Source organism: Ranitomeya imitator, chromosome 10 (genome assembly GCF_032444005.1).
Source record: "Ranitomeya imitator isolate aRanImi1 chromosome 10, aRanImi1.pri, whole genome shotgun sequence".
NCBI lineage: Eukaryota > Metazoa > Chordata > Amphibia > Anura > Dendrobatidae > Ranitomeya > Ranitomeya imitator.
The window spans coordinates 64,514,969-64,541,483 of NC_091291.1; the positions used below are offsets into that span (position 1 = coordinate 64,514,969).

General features: G+C 44.1%; 1 protein-coding gene across 4 annotated transcripts in view; it reads left to right on the forward strand.

Annotated features, from left to right (window-relative positions):
* Positions 1-26,515, forward strand: part of RASIP1 (Ras interacting protein 1) — a 764,894-nt gene that overhangs the window by 672,543 nt on the left and 65,836 nt on the right. For 3 of the 4 annotated variants that reach the window (XM_069742476.1, XM_069742477.1, XM_069742479.1), the window contains exon 11: positions 21,806-21,953. The exons of the other annotated variant lie outside the window; for it this stretch is intronic. In XM_069742476.1, the coding sequence (XP_069598577.1) occupies positions 21,806-21,953 (148 nt within the window). The remainder of the gene's footprint in view (positions 1-21,805; positions 21,954-26,515) is intronic. 4 annotated transcript variants of the gene reach the window in all.

Consider the following 26,515-nt stretch of genomic DNA (forward strand, 5'->3'; position numbering starts at 1 on the left):
TCCGATTGGTCGCGTGCCGCTCATGTGACCGCCACGCGACCAATCAGAAGCCGCGACGTCATTCTCATTCACTAAACTCCTAATTCTAGGAATTGAGGACCTGCTTCTGATAGGTCGCGTGGCTGTCACATGGGCGGCACGCGACCAATCAGAAGCCGGGACGTCATTCGCATGTCCTAAACGCGCGCATTTTAAACAAAGAAGCCTGCCGGTTAGCAGCGTGATGTCCAGGGGCCGCCGGACAGGTGAATATATCAATATTTTTTATTTTAATTCTTTATTTTACACATCCCTATGGATCCGATACCGATACCCGATACCACAAAAGTATCGGATCTCGGTATCGGAATTCCGATATCGCAAGTATCGGCCGATACCTGATACTTGCTGTATCGGAATGCTCAACACTATTCAGCATCAGCACCAGTATCAACACTAGATGACTGATTAAACTGTGCACACACACAGGTGCTCTTTCCTCCCAATCAGAACTGTCCCTGAGCTGTGCAATGGCATTAGTGAGCCAAGTGTAGCATCGCCGGCCCTTTTATTACCTCTGTTAAGGTAATGCAGCCAGCCAATCACAGTAATATCGCTACCAAGATGGCTACAGCATTAGTGACTAGTAGGCAATATTCAAAAAGGGCTCTAAAAGTGAACCTGGAAATTATAGGCCAGTAAGTCTAACCTCTATTGTTGGTAAAATATTTGAAGGGTTTCTGAGGGATGTTATTCTGGATTATCTCAATGAGAATAACTGTTTAACTCCATATCAGCATGGGTTTATGAGAAATCGCTCCTGTCAAACCAATCTAATCAGTTTTTATGAAGAGGTAAGCTATAGACTGGACCACGGTGAGTCATTGGACGTGGTATATCTCGATTTTTCCAAAGCGTTTGATACCGTGCCGCACAAGAGGTTGGTACACAAAATGAGAATGCTTGGTCTGGGGGAAAATGTGTGTAAATGGGTTAGTAACTGGCTTAGTGATAGAAAGCAGAGGGTGGTTATAAATGGTATAGTCTCTAACTGGGTCGCTGTGACCAGTGGGATACCGCAGGGGTCAGTATTGGGACCTGTTCTCTTCAACATATTCATTAATGATCTGGTAGAAGGTTTACACAGTAAAATATCGATATTTGCAGATGATACAAAACTATGTAAAGCAGTTAATACAAGAGAAGATAGTATTCTGCTACAGATGGATCTGGATAAGTTGGAAACTTGGGCTGAAAGGTGGCAGATGAGGTTTAACAATGATAAATGTAAGGTTATACACATGGGAAGAGGGAATCAATATCACCATTACACACTGAACGGGAAACCACTGGGTAAATCTGACAGGGAGAAGGACTTGGGGATCCTAGTTAATGATAAACTTACCTGGAGCAGCCAGTGCCAGGCAGCAGCTGCCAAGGCAAACAGGATCATGGGGTGCATTAAAAGAGGTCTGGATACACATGATGAGAGCATTATACTGCCTCTGTACAAATCCCTAGTTAGACCGCACATGGAGTACTGTGTCCAGTTTTGGGCACCGGTGCTCAGGAAGGATATAATGGAACTAGAGAGAGTACAAAGGAGGGCAACAAAATTAATAAAGGGGATGGGAGAACTACAATACCCAGATAGATTAGCGAAATTAGGATTATTTAGTCTAGAAAAAAGACGACTGAGGGGCGATCTAATAACCATGTATAAGTATATAAGGGGACAATACAAATATCTCGCTGAGGATCTGTTTATACCAAGGAAGGTGACGGGCACAAGGGGGCATTCTTTGCGTCTGGAGGAGAGAAGGTTTTTCCACCAACATAGAAGAGGATTCTTTACTGTTAGGGCAGTGAGAATCTGGAATTGCTTGCCTGAGGAGGTAGTGATGGCGAACTCAGTCGAGGGGTTCAAGAGAGGCCTGGATGTCTTCCTGGAGCAGAACAATATTGTATCATACAATTATTAGGTTCTGTAGAAGGACGTAGATCTGGGCATTTATTATGATGGAATATAGGCTGAACTGGATGGACAAATGTCTTTTTTCGGCCTTACTATGTATGTTACTATGTTACAATCCCTGCATAATTATTGGCTGTTTAATAGGCTTCAAACATGCGGGATGGGGATTCAAGCTTCAAATCTGAGCACCTGTCAATGCTCATTGAGTGCCGAGCACATCCAAGCACCCAGATACTTGAGTGCAAACCACGTATTACCAAGCACGTTCACTTATCCCTTCTGACAGGCTCAATCTGATAAAAAGAAACAAAGCCTGGATTAGCCCCAACTTTTCCACACCACCAGATGACAGCAGCACATAAAGTGTTTTAATCTTCTATATTTGAATGAGGTCCTCCAGTTGTTGCCTTCAAGGGTCTATGGACGACCCAGCTAATAATTTTTTTTTGGCTTTGTGTTTGCATTACCTTTATGAGCGTAGGAGTACCAGAGCTACACTTTATTAATATTTGAATGTGGCCCTACAGTTGTTTCCTTCAAAAGTCCATGGATGACCATGCTAATAATTTTGTTCTGGCTTTGCACTTTCGTGCATGGCTTTTATTAGTATATGAGGACCACAACTACACTTTGTTAATATTTGATTGAGGCCCTTCAGTTGTTGCTGTCAAGGGTATTTGGATGACTGCTTATATCTTTTCTGGCTTTGCACTGTGTGCAGAGCCTTCATGAGTGTATATGTACCACAACTACACTTCCTTAATAATTGAATGAGGCCCTACAGCTATTGCCTTCATGGGTTTATGGATGACCCTGCTTGCAATTTTTGGCTGGCTTTGCACTGTGTGCAAAGCTTTTATGAGTATAGGTGTACCACAACTACATTTTGTTCGCAATAGTTAAATGAAGCACAAGAGTTGTTGTCTTCAAGGGTGTATGAATGACCCTGCTTGTAATTTTTGGCAGCAGCCTTTGCACTTATTGCATAACTTTTATGTGTCTAGGAGTACCACTAAGTGACAATTTAAACAGAATGTGTGAGGCCCTCCTTTATGTCTAATACAGTGTGTATCTGTGTCCATATTCCATCTAATTTTTGTCAAAACAGTTTTATTGGAATTTTAACTCTTAACCGGGAAGGAAAGATTAGAAATGGACGGGGGGGGGGGGGGGGGGGAGGGGTTGGGATAAGAAGGTGGGGAAAATAAACCCCTATAGCAATAGGGGAGACAGGTATCGTATAGTAGATTAGTATAAACATAATAATTTGAACTGAAATTACACAGTAGGCTGTTATGATCTGGTGATTAGGGAGCGACATGCGTCTAGCTCTGAGCAGGTGGCAACTATACTGACCGCAGTCACTAAGCTCAACATAACACTAGAAGTAGCCGTGGAATACTCCTAACTCGGCCTAGGCATGTCGTCACAGCCTAAGAGCTAACTACCCCTAAAGATAGAAGCAGGAAAACTATCTTGCCTCAGAGAAAATTCCCAAAGGATAGATTAGGCCCCCAAAAATAGTGACTGTGAGAGGAGAAGGAAATGACATACGTAGTATGAAACAAGATTAGCACAGGAGGCCACTTCTAGCTAAATAGAAATAGTACAGAACAGAACGCTGTGCGGTCAGTAAAAAAAAACTAGAAAAAGTCCACCGCATAGAAATGCAAAAATCTCCACACCTGACTAAAGGTGTGGAGGGCAAACTCTGCTGCCCAGAGCTTCCAGCTTAACTGAATAGATCCATACTGAAAAGCTGGACAAATGAACAAAAACAAAGAAAGTGCTGAACAACAAAGTCCACAACAAGAGAACCGCAAAAGGACAAGCAAGGACTTAGCTTTGATGAACTGTTCAGAGTGTCAGGAAAGTCCTAAGAGCAATGACTCCAGGCAGGAACAATTGACAACTGGCATTGAATGAGGGATAAGGCCAGACTAATATAGCCGAGCCAGAAAGACGATCAGTGAAAACAGCTGCTGAAGCTAAATCCAAGAAGCAGCCATACCACACAAAACCACAGGAGGGAGCCAAAGAGCAGAACTCACAAAAGTGCTACTTACAACCACCGGAGGGAGCCCAAGAGCGGAATTCACAACAGTAGGCTATTAAAATGACATCAGTATTTTTTGTGTAGATTCGCTGAGTAGACATCTAAGGCTATAGTCAGTAGGTGGTAGAATACGAGGCCCTGTTGTGAGCTTTAAGCTTAATGTATCTTATATGGTAGCTTATTATGTCCGGGAATAACCCTTGGGAGACCCTACGACTATGTGGGCGGCAAAAATATCTGGCTCATTATCAAAGCTATTCATTGGGAAGAAATACAACAATAACCCACAAGAAGCGTAGTAAAGATAGGTGCCAATATGTGCAGGGCAGAACAACAATTCAGGTGGGACCCTTGAAGGTTCTAGAAGGTTTCAGACCATGTTGCTGCAGGAAGGATAAACCCTCTGTAGGGGTTGTGATATGAACAGTTCCGGACAGAAGTTTTACCAAAAGAGTAGAGGAAGGCGACCATGAATAAGCAAAGTGGGACCTCCGGAGCTCCCGTGTAATTGATGAAAAGTCTCGTCACTTTTTCAAAGTGTCTTTAGACAGGTGTTGTGAATTCTGTGGCCAAGCTCCCTCCTGTGGTCGTGAGTGGTACTTCGGCTGGTTCTGTCTATGAGCTTCCTTTGGTGGATGAGAGTGGTACTGCGGCTTCTGAGTTTCTTTCCTCAGGTGATGTGGTGAAGTCGTTAGGTGCTGCTCTATTTAACTCCACCTAGTGCTTTGATCCTGGCCTCCAGTCAATGTTCTAGTGTTGGTCTTGCTTTCTCCTGGATCGTTCCTGTTGCCTGTCTATCCTGCATAAGCTAAGTTTTGCTTGTGTTATTTTTGTTTGCTATTTTTTCTGTCCAGCTTGCTATATTGGTTTTTCTTGCTTGCTGGAAGCTCTGAGACGCAGAGGGAGCACCTCCGTACCGTTAGTCGGTGCGGAGGGTCTTTTTGCCCCCTCTGCGTGGTTGTTTGTAGGGTTTTGTGTTGACCGCAAAGCAATCTTTCCTATCTTCGGTCTGTTCAGTAAGTTGGGCCTCACTTTGCTAAATCTTTTTCATCTCTGCGTTTGTATTTTCATCTCAACTCACAGTCATTATATGTGGGGGGCTGCCTTTTCCTTTGGGGTATTTCTCTGAGGCAAGGTAGGCTTATTTTTCTTTCTTAGGGCTAGCTAGTTTCTCAGGCTGTGCTCGAGGCGCATAGGACTGGTCAGGAGCGCTCCACGGCTACCTTTAGTGTGGTGGGATAGGATTAGGGATTGCGGTCAGCAGAGTTCCCACGTCTCAGAGCTCGTCCTATGTTTTTGGTAATTGTCAGGTCACTTGGTGTGCTCTGAATTTCAATGTCCATTGTGGTTCTGAATTACCTGATCATAACAGACAGGTCTCTGAAGAATGTTAGGTGGCCGTATGAGGAGAGCAGGAAGTCTTTTTCGGAGGAAAGTTCGAATAGTTTACCACTGACCCAGGCGGGGAAAAAGGAGACAATAATGTCTCTTGGCACATCCAGTGGGAGGGACGAGGGTCTTTTAATTCGGTAGACTTTATCTATTATATTAGGTTCGTTGATGTCAGTAATAAATTTAGAGATCATTTTGTGGATGAAATTTTTCAAGTGAGGGGGTTTGACAGACTCAGGGACCTGTTATGGCTGGCAATCAGGCAACACAGCGTGCAGTAATCAGCGCACATACAGAGATCTGGCAATAACCAAAAACAATAGGACGAGCTCTGAGACGTGGAATCTCTGTAGACCGCAGTACCTGATCTATCCTCACACAACTATAAGCAGCAGTGGATTGCGCCTATCACTACCTATGCAACTCGGCACTGCCTGAGGAGCTGACTAGCCTGAAGATAGAAACACAAGCCTGACTTACCTCAGAGAAATTCCCCAAAGGAATAGGCAGCCCCCCACATATAATGACTGTTAGCAAGATGAAAAGACAAACGTAGGAATGAAATAGATTCAGCAAAGTGAGGCCCGATATTCTAGACAGAGCGAGGATAGCAAAGAGAACTATGCAGTCTACAAAAAACCCTAAAACGAAAACCACGCAAAGGGGCAAAAAGACCCACCGTGCCGAACTAACAGCACGGCGGTGCACCCCTTTGCTTCTCAGAGCATCCAGCAAAAGTTAATAGCAAGCTGGACAGAAAAAAACAGAAAACAAACTAGAAGCACTTATCTAGCAGAGCAGCAGGCCCAAGGAAAGATGCAGTAGCTCAGATCCAACACTGGAACATTGACAAGGAGCAAGGAAGACAGACTCAGGTGGAGCTAAATAGCAAGGCAGCCAACGAGCTCACCAAAACACCTGAGGGAGGAAGCCCAGAGACTGCAATACCACTTGTGACCACAGAAGTGAACTCAGCCACAGAATTCACAACAGGGACCCCCCCTTGAGGAGGGGTCACCGAACCCTCACCAGAACCCCCAGGCCGACCAGGATGAGCCACATGAAAGGCACGAACAAGATCTGGGGCATGGACATCAGAGGCAAAAACCCAGGAATTATCTTCCTGAGCATAACCCTTCCATTTGACCAGATACTGGAGTTTCCGTCTAGAGACACGAGAATCCAAAATCTTCTCCACAATATACTCCAATTCCCCCTCCACCAAAACAGGGGCAGGAGGCTCCACAGATGGAACCATAGGTGCCACGTATCTCCTCAACAACGACCTATGGAATACATTATGTATGGAAAAGGAGTCTGGGAGGGTCAGACGAAAAGACACCGGATTGAGAATCTCAGAAATCCTATACGGACCAATAACACGAGGTTTAAATTTAGGAGAGGAAACCTTCATAGGAATATGACGAGAAGATAACCAAACCAGATCCCCAACACGAAGTCGGGGTCCCACACGGCGTCTGCGATTAGCGAAAAGCTGAGCCTTCTCCTGGGACAAGGTCAAATTGTCCACTACCTGAGTCCAGATCTGCTGCAACCTGTCCACCACAGAATCCACACCAGGACAGTCCGAAGACTCAACCTGTCCTGAAGAGAAACGAGGATGGAACCCAGAATTGCAGAAAAATGGAGAGACCAAGGTAGCCGAGCTGGCCCGATTATTAAGGGCGAACTCAGCCAACGGCAAAAATGACACCCAATCATCCTGGTCAGCGGAAACAAAACATCTCAGATATGTTTCCAAGGTCTGATTGGTTCGTTCGGTCTGGCCATTAGTCTGAGGATGGAAGGCCGAGGAGAAAGATAGGTCAATGCCCATCCTACCACAAAAGGCTCGCCAGAACCTCGAGACAAACTGGGAACCTCTGTCAGAAACAATATTCTCAGGAATGCCATGTAAACGAACCACATGCTGGAAGAACAAAGGCACCAAATCAGAGGAGGAAGGCAATTTAACCAAGGGCACCAGATGGACCATTTTAGAAAAGCGATCACAGACCACCCAAATGACCGACATTTTTTGAGAAACGGGAAGGTCAGAAATGAAATCCATCGAAATATGTGTCCAAGGCCTCTTCGGGACCGGCAAGGGCAAAAGCAACCCACTGGCACGTGAACAGCAGGGCTTAGCCCTAGCACAAATTCCACAGGACTGCACAAAAGCACGCACATCCCGTGACAGAGATGGCCACCAGAAGGATCTAGCAACCAACTCCCTGGTACCAAAGAATCCTGGATGACCGGCCAGCACCGAACAATGAAGTTCAGAGATAACTTTACTAGTCCACCTATCAGGGACGAACAGTTTCTTGGCCGGACAACGATCAGGTTTATTAGCCTGAAATTTCTGCAACACTCTCCGCAAATCAGGGGAGATGGCAGACACAATGACTCCTTCCTTGAGGATACTCGCCGGCTCAGATAACCCCGGAGAGTCGGGCACAAAACTCCTAGACAGAGCATCCGCCTTCACATTTTTAGAGCCCGGAAGGTATGAAATCACAAAATCAAAACAAGCAAAAAATAACGACCAACGGGCCTGACTAGGATTCAAGCGCTTGGCAGACTCAAGATAAGTAAGGTTCTTATGATCAGTCAAAACCACCACGCGATGCTTAGCACCCTCAAGCCAATGACGCCACTCCTCGAATGCCCACTTCATGGCCAGCAACTCTCGGTTGCCCACATCATAATTACGCTCAGCAGCAGAAAATTTCCTGGAAAAGAAAGCACATGGTTTGAACACTGAGCAACCAGAACCTCTCTGTGACAAAACCGCCCCTGCACCAATCTCAGAAGCATCAACCTCGACCTGGAACGGAAGAGAAACATCAGGTTGACACAACACAGGGGCACAGCAAAAACGACGCTTCAACTCCTGAAAAGCTTCCACGGCAGCAGAAGACCAATTAACCAAATCAGCACCCTTCTTGGTCAAATCGGTCAATGGTCTGGCAATGCTAGAAAAATTACAGATGAAGCGACGATAAAAATTAGCAAAGCCCAGGAATTTCTGCAGACTTTTTAGAGATGTCGGCTGAGTCCAATCCTGGATGGCCTGAACCTTAACCGGATCCATCTCGATAGTAGAAGGGGAAAAGATGAACCCCAAAAATGAAACTTTCTGCACACCGAAGAGACACTTTGATCCCTTCACGAACAAGGAAATAGCACGCAGTACCTGGAAAACCATTCTGACTTGCTTCACATGAGACTCCCAATCATCTGAGAAGATCAAAATGTCATCCAAGTAAACAATCAAGAATTTATCCAGATACTCACGGAAAATGTCATGCATAAAAGACTGAAAAACAGATGGAGCATTGGCAAGTCCGAACGGCATCACCAGATACTCAAAATGACCCTCGGGCGTATTAAATGCCGTTTTCCATTCATCTCCCTGCCTGATTCTCACCAGATTATACGCACCACGAAGATCAATCTTAGTAAACCAACTAGCCCCCTTAATCCGAGCAAACAAGTCAGAAATCAATGGCAAGGGATACTGAAACTTAACAGTGATCTTATTAAGAAGGCGGTAATCAATACACGGTCTTAGCGAACCATCCTTCTTGGCTACAAAAAAGAACCCTGCTCCCAATGGTGACGACGATGGGCGAATATGTCCCTTCTCCAGGGACTCCTTCACATAACTGCGCATAGCGGTGTGTTCAGGTACGGACAAATTAAATAAACGACCCTTAGGGAATTTACTACCAGGAATCAAATCGATAGCACAATCACAATTCCTATGCGGAGGTAGGGCATCAGACTTGGACTCTTCAAATACATCCTGAAAGTCCGACAAGAACTCTGGGATGTCAGAAGGAATGGATGACGAAATAGACAAAAATGGAACATCACCATGTACTCCCTGACAACCCCAGCTGGTTACCGACATAGAGTTCCAATCCAATACTGGATTATGGGTTTGTAGCCATGGCAACCCCAACACGACCACATCATGCAAATTATGCAGTACCAGAAAGCGAATAACTTCCTGATGTGCAGGAGCCATGCACATGGTCAGCTGGGCCCAGTACTGAGGCTTATTCTTGGCCAAAGGTGTAGCATCAATTCCTCTCAACGGAATAGGACACCACAAAGGCTCCAAGAAAAATCCACAACGTTTAGCATAATCCAAATCCATCAGATTCAGGGCAGCGCCTGAATCCACAAACGCCATGACAGAATACGATGACAAAGAGCACATTAAGGTAATGGACAAAAGGAATTTGGACTGTACAGTACCAATAACGGCAGAGCTATCGAACCGCCTAGTGCGTTTAGGACAATTAGAAATAGCATGAGTAGAATCACCACAATAGAAACACAGTCTGTTCAGACGTCTGTGTTCTTGCCGTTCTACTTTAGTCATAGTCCTGTCGCACTGCATAGGCTCAGGTTTACTCTCAGACAATACCGCCAGATGGTGCACAGATTTACGCTCGCGCAAGCGACGACCGATCTGAATGGCCAAGGACATAGACTCATTCAAACCAGCAGGCATAGGAAATTTCACCATTACATCCTTAAGAGCTTCAGAGAGACCCTTTCTGAACAAAGCCGCTAGTGCAGATTCATTCCACAGAGTGAGTACTGACCACTTCCTAAATTTCTGACAATATACTTCTACATCATCCTGACCCTGGCATAAAGCCAGCAGATTTTTCTCAGCCTGATCCACTGAATTAGGCTCATCGTAAAGCAATCCCAGCGCCTGGAAAAATGCATCAACATTACTCAATGCAGAATCTCCTGGTGCAAGAGAAAACGCCCAGTCCTGTGGGTCGCCGCGCAAAAAAGAAATAATAATCAAAACCTGTTGAATAGGATTACCAGAAGAATGAGGTTTCAAGGCCAAAAATAGCTTACAATTATTTCTGAAGCTCAGGAACTTAGTTCTGTCACCAAAAAACAAATCAGGAATCGGAATTCTTGGTTCTAGTATCGATTTCTGATCAATAGTATCTTGAATCTTTTGTACATTTACAACGAGATTATCCATTGAGGAGCACAGAGCCTGAATATCCATGTCCACAGCTGTGTCCTGAAGCACTCTAATGTCTAGGCGAAAAAAAAGACTGAAGACAGAGCTAAGAAAAAATTATGTCAGGATTTCTTTTTTCCCTCTATTGGGAATCATTGGGGGGCTCCTTGTACTGTTATGGCTGGCAATCAGGCAACACAGCGTGCAGTAATCAGCGCACATACAGAGATCTGGCAATAACCAAAAACAATAGGACGAGCTCTGAGACGTGGAATCTCTGTAGACTGCAGTACCTGATCTATCCTCACACAACTATAAGCAGCAGTGGATTGCGCCTATCACTACCTATGCAACTCGGCACTGCCTGAGGAGCTGACTAGCCTGAAGATAGAAATACAAGCCTGACTTACCTCAGAGAAATACCCCAAAGGAATAGGCAGCCCCCCACATATAATGACTGTTAGCAAGATGAAAAGACAAACGTAGGAATGAAATAGATTCAGCAAAGTGAGGCCCGATATTCTAGACAGAGCGAGGATAGCAAAGAGAACTATGCAGTCTACAAAAAACCCTAAAACGAAAACCACGCAAAGGGGCAAAAAGACCCACCGTGCCGAACTAACAGCACGGCGGTGCACCCCTTTGCTTCTCAGAGCTTCCAGCAAAAGTTAATAGCAAGCTGGACAGAAAAAACAGAAAACAAACTAGAAGCACTTATCTAGCAGAGCAGCAGGCCCAAGGAAAGATGCAGTAGCTCAGATCCAACACTGGAACATTGACAAGGAGCAAGGAAGACAGACTCAGGTGGAGCTAAATAGCAAGGCAGCCAACGAGCTCACCAAAACACCTGAGGGAGGAAGCCCAGAGACTGCAATACCACTTGTGACCACAGAAGTGAACTCAGCCACAGAATTCACAACAGGGACCCCCCTGATTTTCACGTTGTTTCTGCGTCTATGATCTTCAAGAGTTGCCAAGTTGCATTTGAGTGAGTCTATGTGCCTTTGCAGACTTTCTAGCACATCCGAGGGCATAGGAGGGGTTGGTAAAAGATCCGAATGGGGAAGATCATAGTTCCCAGGGGAAAAGGCATCCATACTGCTGTCTGAGGAGTTTACAGAGGATGCGTATGAGTCTTGTGTTGGTGAAGAGTTGTCGCAGAGGGAAGACCGTGAGGAGGATATGGATGAGGAGGAATCAAGGCTTTCTGCAATGGATGTCAGCGCGTCTTTTATGTATGCCTCAGATGCTATGTCCGTACAGGATGAACCAGTGTTTGACAGATTAAAAAAGCGCAAATTTGTCTATTATTAAGGGATTGTTCGTCCATCTTTTTGTTAAAGTGGTCGCAGAAATCCTTCAATAGGTTATCTATTTCCGATTCTGTGGGAGGTCTTTCTGAAGCTCTCACCCCCTCTGTATCAGTGGTAGGTCATGCTGATTCTGTGATGGGGTTCTCCCCCCCCCACGATTGAGACAAACATTGGAACTCTGTATTAGTGCACCTTGTGGATGACTTTTAGATTGTGGTGCATCTTCTGGACTGGCTGGCGTTATTTTTGCGCTGATATTTTTTATCCCTTCTATCATCTGAGGATTAGAATGGGGCACAAACTGCTGGGCATCATAGTTTAATGCTCGGCTGACAGCCTGTCTCCTTGATTCTTTTTCTGTGGCTTTGATAATGTTATATGCTGTGAGAGGAGCAGTGGGCGGGGTTTCCTCCCTTCCCCTGCTCCCCCCCCGCCGGCATAGATGTATCTGCCGCTAATAACCTGGGCATTGTGCCGGTCTGGGGGGTACGTGCAGAGGGTTCCAGAGTCACTGGGGAGGACGGCGCTCGCAGTGTGATTACACCTGTTGATTTCTCTGCAGCTGCGGCGCCCCTTCTCCCTCCGGGAGCTGTGGGGAGAGTTATGGGCGGACCTCCGTCCCCGCCTCCTCTCCCTGGCCTCCTCGGTATGGGCAGTGCAGCCGCTCCGTGACCGGGTCGGGCAGTCTTGCCGGGCTGTGAGCGGCGATTAGAGAGTCCCAGGGGCCCCTCAGCGACAGCCGCACACAGCGCTGGCTTACCCGCTGTGTCCTCTGTCGCCTGGTTACAGCTCCGTCCACAGGGGGCGGCGCCGCCGCGTTCCATGGGCGGAGCTATGGGCCGATCTGTGGGCGGGGTTTCCTCCCCTCTTTGCTTCCCGGCCTCATCAGCTTAGGCGAGGCCGCGGCTTCAGGCTTTTTTGCAGCGATAGCTTCGGTGGTGGTGGAAATACCGGGGGATCCTGCAGTTTTCAGTGCGGGAGCCGCTGTGGATGGGGTCTTGTCCGGGAGCCTTCCTGAAGACAGTACTGTCCTGGGGCTTGATAGCACCGATGAGTGCAGCCCCTTGTCCTCCCGTCCATGTGGGCCTGCAGCGCGGCCATGGTTGGGGTTTGCATGTCCATGTGGGCTCTGTGCCTTCATTAAAGTCGCTTTTTTCATGATGTGTCCCAGTCCTGGACACCTCCAATAAAGTTCTGAGCAATCTCCTCCCAATAAAGTAGCTAATTGCCGCTTATTATAGGGGATTCAGAGCTCCTGTGCCACAGGTCTGCTCCTGAACCCGTGCAAGCCACGCCCCCTATTCCATCTAATTTTTGACACTTCTTGCTTCCTTCATAAATTGCAATGAAATTTCCAATTTTAATACAAATTTCAATTTTGGATTACTTACATTATTTTTTTTTTAAATTAATTTTACATTTTGCTTTATATACAACTCATTATGCAGGAAAGAATATTTCTTAATATTATTTTCCTGTAAACTCCAATTTCTCTTTGATTTTGAATGTTTTAATCAGTCCTTTAACCCCTCCCCCCCCGAATCCTGTTTACAACTTCCTGACCAGGCCATATTTTTTCAATTCTGACCACTGTCACTTTATGAAGTCATAACTCTGAAATGCTCATTGGATCCTGGAGATTCTGAGATTGTTTTCTCATGACATATTTGACTTTATAATAGTGGTAAATTTGTTCGATAATGGAAATTTGGCGAAAGTTTTGCAATTTTAGTTTTTATGTCCTCAGAGCTATAATGTATCCATACTTTGGCCCACAGAGTCATGTGAGGTCTTGTTTTTTGCGGGATGAGTTAATGTTTTTATTGGTATCATTTTCGGGCACATGACTTTTTTGATCGCTTTTTATTCAGATTTTTGGGAGGCAGAATGAACAAAAAACAGCAATTCAGGAATTTCTTTTGGGGGCGGGCGTTTATTCCGTTCCGCATGTAATAAAATTGATCAAGCAGTTTTATTCTTTGGGTCAGTAAGATTACAGCGATACCTCATTTATATCATTTTTTATGTTGGAGCTTTTACACAATAAAAACTATTCTGGAAAAAATAATTATTTTTGCATTGCTTTATTCTGAAAGCTCTAACTTTTTTATTTTTCTGCTGATGGAGCTGTCTGGCAGATTGTTTTTTGCAGGACAAGATGACGTTTTCAGAAGTACCATTTTTATTTACATTTGTCTTTTTGATCGCGTTTTATTGCACTTTCTGTTCGGCGGGATGATGATAAAGCATTGTTTTTTGCCTTGTTTTTTATATTTTTTTTTATGGTGTTCACTGAAGGGGTTAACTAGTGGGACAGTTTTATACAGCGGGTCGCTACGGACATGGCGATACCAAACGTGTACTTTTTTTGTTTTTGTTTTATTTGCATAAATGGATTTATTGGAAAAATATTTTCTTCTTCTGTATTTGGGGATTTTTAAAATAAATATTTTTACACATTCTATTTTTTTTTTTTTTTATTAACACATTGTCCCAGGTTGGGACATCACTATATCATGTCAGATCGCTGATCTGACACTTCGCATAGCACAGTGTGAGATCAGCAATCTGACAGGCAGTGTAGGAGGCAAGCCGGCACCTGCTCTCAGCAGGCGCTGACAAGAGACCTCACTGAAGGGCCCCTCATGGAGACCACCGGAACACCGCAATCACATCGCGTTCTGGTGGGAGCACGCAGAGAGCCCCCATCTGCGCGATTGTTCTCTATGCCGCTGACATTTCTGACAGCAGCATCAGAGGGGTTAAATGCCCGCGATTGGCACTAGCACTGATCGTGGGCATTTCTGTGGGGTGTCAGCTGTCACATACAGCTGACACCCGTATGCGATCGCCGCGGCGCTCACCGTGAGACTGCGCCGCCTCACTAGTACTGCTGTTTGCGGGAATGCAGTTCCCGCAGAGCACTACTAGTACAGCGCATGTCAAGGAAGGGCTAAAGTAGGAAAAGTGTGACGCCATTGTTCTCAGCAGCGATCAGAGAGTCAGAGATGTTTCCAGGTTTCTTCACAATGCTGTTGTTCTTCCATTCAGAACTTTTTCCATCCATTTAAAAATTTTCACTGCCCCCCAGACCTCCTTGTAGGGTTTGCTGGAAAATGCTCTGATTTCTAATTGACTAAAATTAGAGCTGTTACTTGAAACAAGTATCCGAACACTAGGAATTGCTCGGTTCGAGGAACAAACATCCGAGTATTTTAGCGCTCGCTCATCAATAATTGGCACCCCAGCAATCTTGCACCTATATGTCATTTTGTATTAATGGGCTAGAGAAAGGGATGGACTGAGTATAGTATAGGAGAGAGCCATACATAACAGTATTTGAAAGTGGTTAGAGTAGGAAGACATTAAACTTAGTATAAAATTAGATTCAATGGCAATGTGGATCATTGCATATTTAACCCCTTAGCGACCGCCAATACGCCTTTTAACGGCGGCCGCTAAGGGTACTTAAACCACAGCGCCGTTAATTAACGGCGCTGTGGAAAAAGTAAATAGCGCCCCCCAGAGTCGGATTTTCTCCGGGGTCTCGGCTGCCGGGGGTAGCCGAGACCCCAGAGAACATGATTCGGGGGTTTTTTAACCCACCCCGCATTTGCGATCGCCGGTAATTAACCGTTTACCGGCGATCGCAAAAAAAAAAAAAAAAAGCGATCTCTTTTTAATTTCTCTGTCCTCCGATGTGATCGCACATCGGAGGATAGAGAAAAGGGGTCCCAGGTAGCCCCCCAATACTTACCTATCTCCCCCGATGCTCCTCGTGGCTCCCGGTGGGCGCCGCCATCTTGAAAATGGCGGGCGCATGCGCAGTGCGCCCACCGGCCGGCCCCGCGAGAATCTTTGGGGTCTCGGCTGCCGGGGGTAGCCGAGACCCCAAAGAGCATGATCGGTTTTAGCGACCCCTGTTTTGCGATCGCCGGTAATTAACTGTTTACCAGCGACCGCAAAAAAAAAGAAGCTAAGTGTAATTCTCTGTCCTCTGATGTGATCGCACATCAGAGGACAGAGAAATAGGGGGATTCGGGGACCCTATCATACTCACCTGTGTCCCTGGATCCTCCTGCTGCTCCTCCTGGCCGCCGGCATCTTCTGGGCAAAAGAAAATGGCGGGCGCATGTGCAGTGCGCCCGCCATCTGTCTCCTTCTGCCGGCCGGCAGGAGAAGAGCGGTTAGGGGTAGGGTTAGGGTTAGGGGTAGGGTTAGGGGTAGGGTTAGGGGTAGGGTTAGGGCTAGCGGTAGGGTTAGGGGTAGGGTTAGGGCTAGGGTTAGGGGTAGGGTTAGGGTTAGGGCTAGGGTTAGGGTTAGGGCTAGGGTTAGGGGTAGGGTTAGGGTTAGGGGTAGGGTTAGGGCTAGGGGTAGGGTTAGGGCTAGGGTTAGGGGTAGGGTTAGGGTTAGGGCTAAATTTAGGGTTAGGGTTGGGGCTAAATTTAGAGTTAGGGTTGGCGCTAAATTTAGGGTTAGGCTTCTTTCACACTTACGTCGGTACGGGGCCGTCGCAATGCATCGGCCCGACATACCGACGCACGTTGTGAAAATTGTGCACAACGTGGGCAGCGGATGTAGTTTTTCAACGCATCCGCTGCCCAATCTATGTTCTGGGGAGGAGGGGGCGGAGTTACGGCCACGCATGTGCGGTCAGAAATGGCAGATGCGACGTACAAAAAAAGTTACATTGAACGGTTTTTTGTGCTGACGGTCCGCCAAAACACTGATCCAGTGCACTACGGACGCGATGTGTGGCCATCCGTCACGATCGGTCGGCAATACAAGTCTATGGGCAAAAAACGCATCCTGCGGGCACATTTGCAGGATCCGTTTCTTGTCCAAAATGACGGATTGCGACGGATGCCAAACGACGCAACTGTGAAAGTAGCCTTAGGGTTAGGGTTGGGGCTAAAGTTAGGGTTAGAGTTGGGATTAGGGTTAGGGTTTGGATTAGGGTTGGTATTAGGGTTAGGGTTGGCATTAGGGTTACGCTTGGGATTAGGGTTAGGTTTGGGATTAGGGTTAAGGTTAGGGTTGTGATTAGGGGTGTATTGGGATTAGGGTTAGGTGTGAGGTTAGTGTTGAGATTAGGATTAGGGGTGTCTTGGATTTAGGGTTTTGATTAGGGTTATGGTTAGGGTTGACATTAGGGTTGTTTTGGGGTAAGGGTTGGGATTATCGTTAGGGTTAGTGATTAGGATTATGGATCGGGTTGGGATTAGGGTTAGGGGTGTGTTGGAGTTGGGTTGGAGCTAGAATTGGGGGGTTTCCACTGTTTAGGTACATCAGGGGGTCTCCAAACACGACAGCCAATTTTGCGCTCAAAAAGTCAAATGGTGCTCCCTCCCTTCTGAGCTCTGCCGTGCGCCCAAACAGTGGGTTACACCCACATATTTGGCATCAGCATACTCGGGATAAATTGGACAACAACTTTTGGGGTCCAATTTCTCTTGTTACCCTTGTGAAAATAAAAACTTGGGGGCTACAAAATCCTTTTTGTGGAAAAATATATATATATATATTTTTTTTTGACTCTGCATTATAAGCTTCTGTGAAGCACTTGGGCATTCAAAAGTTCTCACCACACATCTATATAAGTTCCTTGGGGGGTCTAGTTTCCAAAACGGGGTCACTTGTGGGGGGTTACTACTGTTTAGGTACATCAGGGGCTCTGCAAACGCAACATAACACCCACAGACCATTCTATCTAAGTCTGCATTCCAAAACGGCGCTCCTTCCCTTCCGAGCTCTGCCGTGCGCCCAAACAGTGGTTTACACACCCACATATGGGGCATCAGCATACTAAGGGTAAATTGGACAACAACTTTAGTGGTCCAATTTCTCCTGTTACCCTTGTGAAAATAAAAACTTGGGGGCTACAATATCTTTTTTGTGAAAAAAAAATATTTTTTATTTTCACGACTCTGCATTCTAAACTTCTGTGAAGCACTTGGGCATTCAAAGTTCTCACCACACATCTAGATAAGTTCCTTGGGGGGTCTAGTTTCCAAAATGGGGTCACTTGTGGGGGGTTACTACAGTTTAGGTACATCAGGGCTCTGCAATCGCAACATAATGCCCACAGACCATTCTATCAAAGTCTGCATTCCAAAAAGGTGCTCCTTCCCTTCCGAGCTCTGCCGTGCGCCCAAACAGTGGTTTACCCCCACATATGGGGCATCAGCATACTAAGGATAAATTGGACAACAACTTTAGTGGTCCGATTTCTCCTGTTACCCTTGTGAAAATAAAAACTTGGGGGCTACAATGTCTTTTTTGTGAAAAAAAAATATATTTTTTATTTTCACGACTCTGCATTATAAACTTCTGTGAAGCACTTGGGCATTCAAAGTTCTCACCACACATCTAGATAAGTTCCTTGGGGGGTCTAGTTTCCAAAATGGGGTCACTTGTGGGGGATTTCTACTGTTTAGGCACATCAGGGGCTCTCCAAACGCGACATGGCGTCCAATCTCAATTCCAGCCAATTCTACATTGAAAAAGTAAAACGGCACTCCTTCTCTTCCAAGCTCTGCGGTACACCCAAACAGTGATTTACCCCCACATATTGGGTATCAGCGTACTCAGGAGAAATTGCACAACAACTTTTGTGGTCTAATTTCTCCTGTTACCCTTGTGAAAATAAAAATTTGTGGGCAAAAAGATCATTTTTGTAGAAAAAATGCGATTTTTTTTTTTTCACGGCTCTACATTATAAACTTCTGTGAAGCACATGGGGGTTCAAAGTGCTCACCACACATCTAGATAAGTTCCTTAAGGGGTCCAGTTTCCAAAATGGGGTCACTTGTGGGGGATTTCTACTGTTTAGGCACATCAGGGGCTCTCCAAACGCGACATGGCGTCCAATCTCAATTCCAGCCAATTCTACATTGAAAAAGTAAAACGGCGCTCCTTCTCTTCCAAGCTCTGCGGTGCGCCCAAACAGTGGTTTACCCTTACATATGGGGTATCGACGTATTCAGGAGAAATCGCACAACAACTCTTGTGGTCTAATTTTTCCTGTTACCCTTGTGAAAATAAGAATTTGTGGGCGAAAAAATCATTTTTGTGTAAACAAAAGCGATTTTTTATTTTCACGGCTCTACGTTATAAACTTCTGTGAAGCACTTGGGGGTTCAAAGTGCTCACCACACATCTAGATAAGTTCCATAAGGGGTCTAGTTTCCAAAATGGTGTCACTTGTGGGGGGTTTCCACTGTTTAGGCACATCAGGGGCTCTCTAAACGTGACATGGTGTCCGATCTCAATTCCAGCCAATTCTGCATTGAAAAAGTCAAACGGCGCTCCTTCACTTCTAAGTTCAAAAAGTGGTTTACCCCCACATATGGGGTATTGGCATATTCAGGAGAAATTGCATAACAAAATTTATGGTTACATTTCTGTTTTTACACTTGGGAAAATAAAAAAAATGGTTCTGAATTAAGATGTTTGCAAAAAAAAGTTAAATGTTCATTTTTTCCTTCCACATTGTTTCAGTTCCTGTGAAGCACGTAAAGGGTTAATAAACTTCTTGAATGTGGTTTTGAGAACCTTGAGGGGTGTAGTTTTTAGAATGGTGTCACACTTCATTATTTTCTATCATATAGACCCCTCAAAATGACTTCAAATATGATGTGGTCCCTAAAAAAAAAATGGGGTTGTAAAAATGAGAAATTGCTGGTCAACTTTTAACCCTTATAACTCCCTAACAAAAAAAAATTTTGTTTCCAAAATTGTGCTGATGTAAAGTAGACATGTGGGAAATGTTATTTATTAACTATTTTTCGTGACATATCTCTCTGATTTAAGGGCATAAAAATACAAAGTTTGAAAATTGCAAAATTTTAAAAATTTTCGCCATATTTCCGTTTTTTTCATAAATAATCGCAAGTAATATCGAAGAAATGTTACCACTAACATGAAGTACAATATGTCATGAAAAAACAGTCTCAGAATCAGCGAGATCCATTGAAGCGTTCCAGAGTTATAACCACATAAAGTGACAGTGGTCAGAATTGCAAAAATTGGCTCAGTGATTAAGTACCAAATTGGCTCTGTCACTAAGGGGTTAAATAAAATCTTTAATTTTCATTCATGTGAAAATATAAGACATAGACCACCATGGTAGAAATTTAAACCATGCCAACACTCTGACATGTTTCTGGCGTTACAGCTCTTTTAGTCATACAGTTACACATGGTTGTCTAAGTTTTATATTTTCTCATAAGTAAAAATAGAAGATTTTATATAATGATATAATGATCCACTTTGTCTTTGGATACTTACCGTTTCTTAGCGGACATAGAATAAGGCAGTCATCAGATGGTAGTGGCAGCAAACATAAACGCATGGTGAGGCTTCCCCCTCCTCCCCCCCCCCCCTTTTTCCTTTTATAAAATTAGATTGTAGGCAGTATGAGAATTTTTTGGTCTCAATGGAGTTACAGCAATTCCACTGGAAGTTTGCAGGATTGGCTGGCTGCTCCTGTGGGCATTGTCCTAGAAACAGATGTAAAGGTGTAAAGGTGTAAAAGTGTAAAGTTGCAAAGGTGTAGACGTAAAGGTGTAATTGTCATAGAAGCAGATGCAAAAGATGTAAAGAATTGTAGGATCCTGGCCAAATTTGCTGGAACTCAGCCTTTCTAACTATTCCCCTTCCATTCCCTGTAATAAACAATAGTAAATAATAAGTTAACAGTAAAAACTAACATTAAAATATTATATATATATATATATATATTTTTTTTTTTACTATATAATTGTCTAAGGGTCACTTCCGTCTTTCTGTCTGTCTGTCTTTTTGTCTGTCATGGATATTCATTGGTCACACCTCTGTCTGTCATGGAATCCAAGTCGCTGATTGGTCTCGCCAGCTCCCTGTCAAGGCTGACGCGACCAATCAGCGACGGCCACAGTCCGATTAGTCCCTCCTCTGCAGTCAGCACCCGGCGACCACTCCATACTCCCCGCAGTCACCGCTCACACAGGGTTAATGCAAGTGGTAACGGACCGCGTTATGCCGCGGGTAACTCACTCCATTACCGTCGCTATTAACCCTGTGTGACCAAGTTTTTACTATTGATGCTGCCTATACAGCCCGTTGTAGTTCTGGCGCTTGTGTGCGGTGCATGCGGCAGCTTCCGGTCCCCATCAACCACCTTGCCGTGGTTGATGGGCACACATGAATTGGCCAATTTATGCGCTAAGAATCTTCATTTTATCTATAACTGTACATTTTATGAAACAAAAATGTTTGAAAAATTTTTAATGAAAAAATATTTTTGAGTAGTATGATTCATATCGAATATTTGTCTGTGTTTTCACATGGCCTAGATTCATATACATGTGCTGCTGTGTTTCTTTATATCTATATGATACAGCTTGCAGCTTGCATGTGTTCACATTGGGAGTGCTGGTTGTTTTTTTTTCTTTGTTTAGTGTATGGATGTGGCTGCATCCAGACTGATCTTGCACTCCTCCCATTGACCTTGCAGGTGGCGGTAATCATCTCTACTTGCCCATAAATTGTAGGTTTAGCCCAGAGTGACATGTTTGTCCTAAGTTGTAGGCTGGTGGCCCAAGAGTGGCATGTACAGTAGAGTAGGACCCATCAGAGGGAGATCATCTTGCCGTGGTTGATGGGCACACATGAATTGGCCAATTTATGCGCTAAGAATCTTCATTTTATCTATAACTGTAAGTTTTATGAAAAAAAAATTTTTGAAAAAATTTTTATGAAAAAATATTTTTGAGTAGTATGATTCATATAAAATATTTGTCTGTGTTTTCACATGGCCTAGATTCATATACATGTGCTGCTGTGTTTCTTTATATCTATCTATATATATATATATATATATATTTATATAGCTTTTAGACATATAGTATATTTAAGGATAGTTCTTTTTACTGCTGTTAATTTAATAAAAAACAGGCCTTTATTTTCAATTGTCACTAAGTGTAGAGGAATATGGAAGACTGTTTTTGAGGGAAAAAGTCATCAGCTAATTATTTATTAGTCTAGCCTTGCATTAAGAATGTCATAACAAGTGTTATATAATAAAACATTTTCTATCACAGCTTTCCTGGAGCTGTCTTCGAAGTGACTACCCTGCACTTAGCAATGCTCAGCTCAACCACTTGTTAAGGAACTATCATCTTGGAGTAGGACGATCACATCCAGGTTCTTGGGATTCCCCTGAGGAGGATAAGAATGAGATCTCAAACAGTGAGTTCACTGAGCTCCATCTGAATTTGCTCTTTGGCCTGAACCTTTGATTTAATTTCCTTCTGACTGCTATATATCTTCAGGTTATTGGAAAGTAGCATACAAAAGCATACAAAAGTATTTCTAGCTAAGATGCTGGAAACATGTCATTTGCAAGCAAAATTTTTAAAAAGTTTTTTGTTCATACTTATAATTGGTGGCAGGTTTTTTTTTTGACCAGTAGGATATTTAAGCAAAAGAGAAATAGAATTTGCATGCAATGGGGTAGATATAGAGAAGTGGGAAGTAGTTGGTTTCATTTAGCAAGGGAAATTGAAAAGGAAGGCCACTCCTGTTTCTGCATTTCCCAAAAAGTTATCAAATTGGGTAGCAATGCAAAGGTGTCAGTCTCAGAACCTAAGTGGATAATTCTCTTCCTTACAGAGGGAGGATAATGTAGCTATAAAAAGACAGTTGGTAGTTATAGGTGATTCTAACAATGCATAGCTTGTTAAAAATGCAACTGCTCACGAAACCTTGGTACAAATGACTAGAGATGAGCAAAACTTTTAAGGTTCAACTATGCTCATAGTCATTCGAACATAATCGAACACCACTGAATTTATTGGGAGGCAAAACCGAACGCATAGACAACACCTTCAGGGGGGTCTAAAAGCTGCCAAACCAGCTCAAATTTGGGGCAGACTGCAGGAATTGTGACATCAATTGTGCTATAAATAAATAATTAAAACAAAAATTGATGTAGGTTCCCCTGTATTTTTGATAACTAGCCAAACAAAACTGACAGCTGCAGGATGCAACACTCAGCTGTCAGTGTTAGCAAGGCTTGTTATCAAGAATAGATGGGTCCTCATGCTGTTTTTTTTTTAAATTATTTAAATAAATAAAAAAGGCATGGGGTTCCTCCCATTTTTGACAACTAGCCAAGCTAAAGCTGACAACTGAGGTCTGGTATTCTCAGGCTGGTAAGGGGCAAAGGATATTAGCCCCCCAGCCTAAAAACAGCAGCCCACAGCTGCTCAGATATTCCACATCTTTTAGATGCACCAATTTTAGCTCTTTGTCCGGCTCTTCCCACTTGCCCTGGTGCGGTGGCAAGTGGGCTGATAGTTGGGGGGGTTGATGTCACCTTTGTATTGTTAAGTGACATCAAACCCAGAGGTTAGAAATGGAGATGCGTCTATACCACCATTACTAACCCTATAGTGATATTGTATAAAAAACACACAGCCCCAGAATAAAATCCTATAACTGAAAGAATGACACAGATTCCTTTATTGAATCTAAATTAAACCATACTCAAGTCATCGCCCAGTCCACTGAAGTCAATGTCTTCTGTAACAGAATTAAAAAAGTAAACAACAATATTCCTCACCTATCCACCAAGAAGATAATAATCCATTTGTCCAGCAACGCGTCTAGCTGTGCTACATCTAAATGGCAGGCTGCATTATTGAATGATGCGACTATACACCCTGCCACTCAGCAGAGATGCTGAGCTGTGTTTGCTCAGCTCAGTGTCTTGCAATGAATTGCTGTTACCTCACTGATGTCACCATGAGTGTGGGAAAATTCTGAGAGTAACAATTTGCCAAAAGGCAACTAATGCCAAACTAAAGATTTAAAATATAAGTTTTATTAACAATACCAATAAGGGAAATATAAGAGTTGAAGCTTATTATAAAGAGGACACTAATATATTCCATTGGATTCATGTCCTATATCATATTCATTGTCCTACCACAACATTCAATTATAGGCATATGGAACAGGGGGCCATTACCTATTTACCAATTATATTGCCTTACTAAAGCTTCATTTAGCCCAACTTGGGTCTCTCCCTAAGGTGGCTAGCATATATGTATCGCTTGCTCACCGAGCCCCACTCCATACAGCCAACCAATTCCAGCCCTGTGCTGATGAGGGCCTAAAGCCCGAAATACGTGTCCACAGGTAGGAATTGGTTGGCTGTGTAAATTTAGAAACTAATCCGCAGCATTGCACACTTGGCGGTTCCAAGCGCTGTGGATTAGACAGGGGTGGAAAGAGATGATTTGCATAGCTCCGCCTACTGCAAAGGATTCTGGGTAAACCTGCTATTCTTTGTATTATGCTGCTTGCAAGTACTTTCCGTTTCAGGAAAGCATCCACTATGTATTTCCTTTAAGTAGAGGGCTTTTCGGTCTCTTTCGTCCCGCTACATTTAGCCCAACTTGGGTCTCTCCCTAAGGTGGCTAGCATATATATCGCTTGCTCACTGAGCCCCACTCCATACAGCCAACCAATTCCAGCCCTGTGCTGATGAGGGCCTAAAGCCCAAAACACGTGTCCACAGGTAGGAATTGGTTGGCTGTGTAAATTTAGAAACTAATCCGCAGCATTGCACACTTGGCGGTTCCAAGCGCTGTGGATTAGACAGGGGTGGAAAGAGATGATTTGCATAGCTCCGCCTACTGCAAAGGATTCTGGGTAAACCTGCTATTCTTTGTATTATGCTGCTTGCAAGTACTTTTCGTTTCAGGAAAGCATCCACTAAAGCTTCATAGTGCTTATTAAAATATTGCCCTAAGCCTATGTTTTGCCAGCTTGACTGGCATCATCAGGGGATTGAGGCTATAATGAGCTAAAAAGGAAAATGCTAGACCTTTTAAGACCTCTGGTCTGATGTCATAAGGTCAACCAATCACATGATATATTATAAAGACCAATAGCGTTTTCTGTAATAATAATGTTATATAGCAGATACAATGGACTTTCCACATTAATATAATAAATTTTACCTTAAATAACCTCTGTCCGCAACATCACTAAAAATGCAATTAAGTAATAAGAATTATTATCCATTATACCTGAACCACCAAATACATTACATTACAATACATTACATTACATCACTTCAGGTTTATAAGTTACTAGATGGTGGCCCGATTCTAACGCATCGGGTATTCTAGAATATGCATGTCCACTTAGGATATTGCCCAGCGACGTAGTATATTGCCCAAGTTTCAGAAGTGAAGGACAGCATCCAATCCAGGTGAAGGAAATAAACACTTTATTGTGCCATAGGTGCAACGTTTCAACCCCTAAGGGGTCTTTATCAAGCATACATAATAATCAAAATGACGGCCTTATATAGGAAGTGGATCACCACCACCTGACAGGTCCGCCCACAGAATTTACATACATAATAACTGGTGATCATATTAACCATAAAAAACATATACATAGTGAGACATACATAATTAAAATCTCATTGCATTAATACCACATAACCTCGTTGTTGGCAATAGTGTTCAAATTCATAGTAATACTCACATGTCAACGGTAGAAAGTAAATAAACAAAACCGCATGTCGCTTGTTGGCCTATCAGAGGACTCATGGGGGCTATTGTGAGCGTGAGCTGCCTATCACTGAACTTATCACATCATTATTGATTAACCAATCTATGTCTCTGGTAAAGGTCCAATCCAGGGCACTGATACATATCAAGCCCATGCGATGGAGCCAATCCAGGCTCCGTATCTGCTTATATAGATACTCCTGTGGAGTTAGGACGAGCAACCATTATATACTACAGAGTGCTGTCTGCCGCCATTTTGTTGTTTGTAGTATATTTCCCAGTCACGTAGTATATTGCCCAGCCACGTAGTATATTGGCCAATCACGTAGTATATTGCCCAGCCCACGTAGTATATTGCCCAGCCCACGTAGTATATTGCCCAGCCCACGTAGTATATTGCCCAGCGACGTAGTATATTGCCTAGCCCACGTAGTATATTGCCCAGCCACATAGTATATTGCCCAGCCACGTAGTATATTGCCCAGCCACGTAGTATATTGGCCAGTCACGTAGTATATTGCCCAGCCCACGTAGTATATTGCCCAGCCACGCAGTATATTGCCCACACACGTAGTATAATGCCCAGCCACGTAGTATATTGCCCAGCCACGTAGTATATTGCCCAGCCACGTAGTATATTGCCCAGCCACGTAGTATATTGCCCAGCCACGTAGTATATTGCCTAGCCACGTAATATATAGCAGAGCAATGTAGTATATTGCCCAGTCACATAGTATATTGCTAAGCCCACGTAGTATATTGCCCAGCGACGTAGTATATTGCCTAGCCACATAGTATATTGCACAGCAACGGAGTATACAGCAGAAAGCTATGTAGTATAGAGACTTAAAAAAAACAAAACACATACTCACCTTCTGAAGGCCCGTTGAAGTCCTGCTATACTCACCATCCGCCGCCTTTCCCACTCCTCGCCACGCTCCCGGGACCGCTCCATTGCAAGCGGCAGCTTCCGGTCCCAGGGCTGGTGTGAGCAGGACCTATGATGACGTCGCGGTCACATGACCGTGACGTCACGGCAGGTCCTTGTCGCACACCAGGCCTGGGACGGGAGCGGAAGCTGCCGCTTGCAATGGCGCGGTCCCGGGAGCGTGGCGAGGAGCGATAAAGGTGGCGGATGGTGAGTATAGCAGGTTTTTTTTTTTTTAACATGACATATTTTTACTATTGATGCTGCATAGGCAGCATCAATAGTAAATAGTT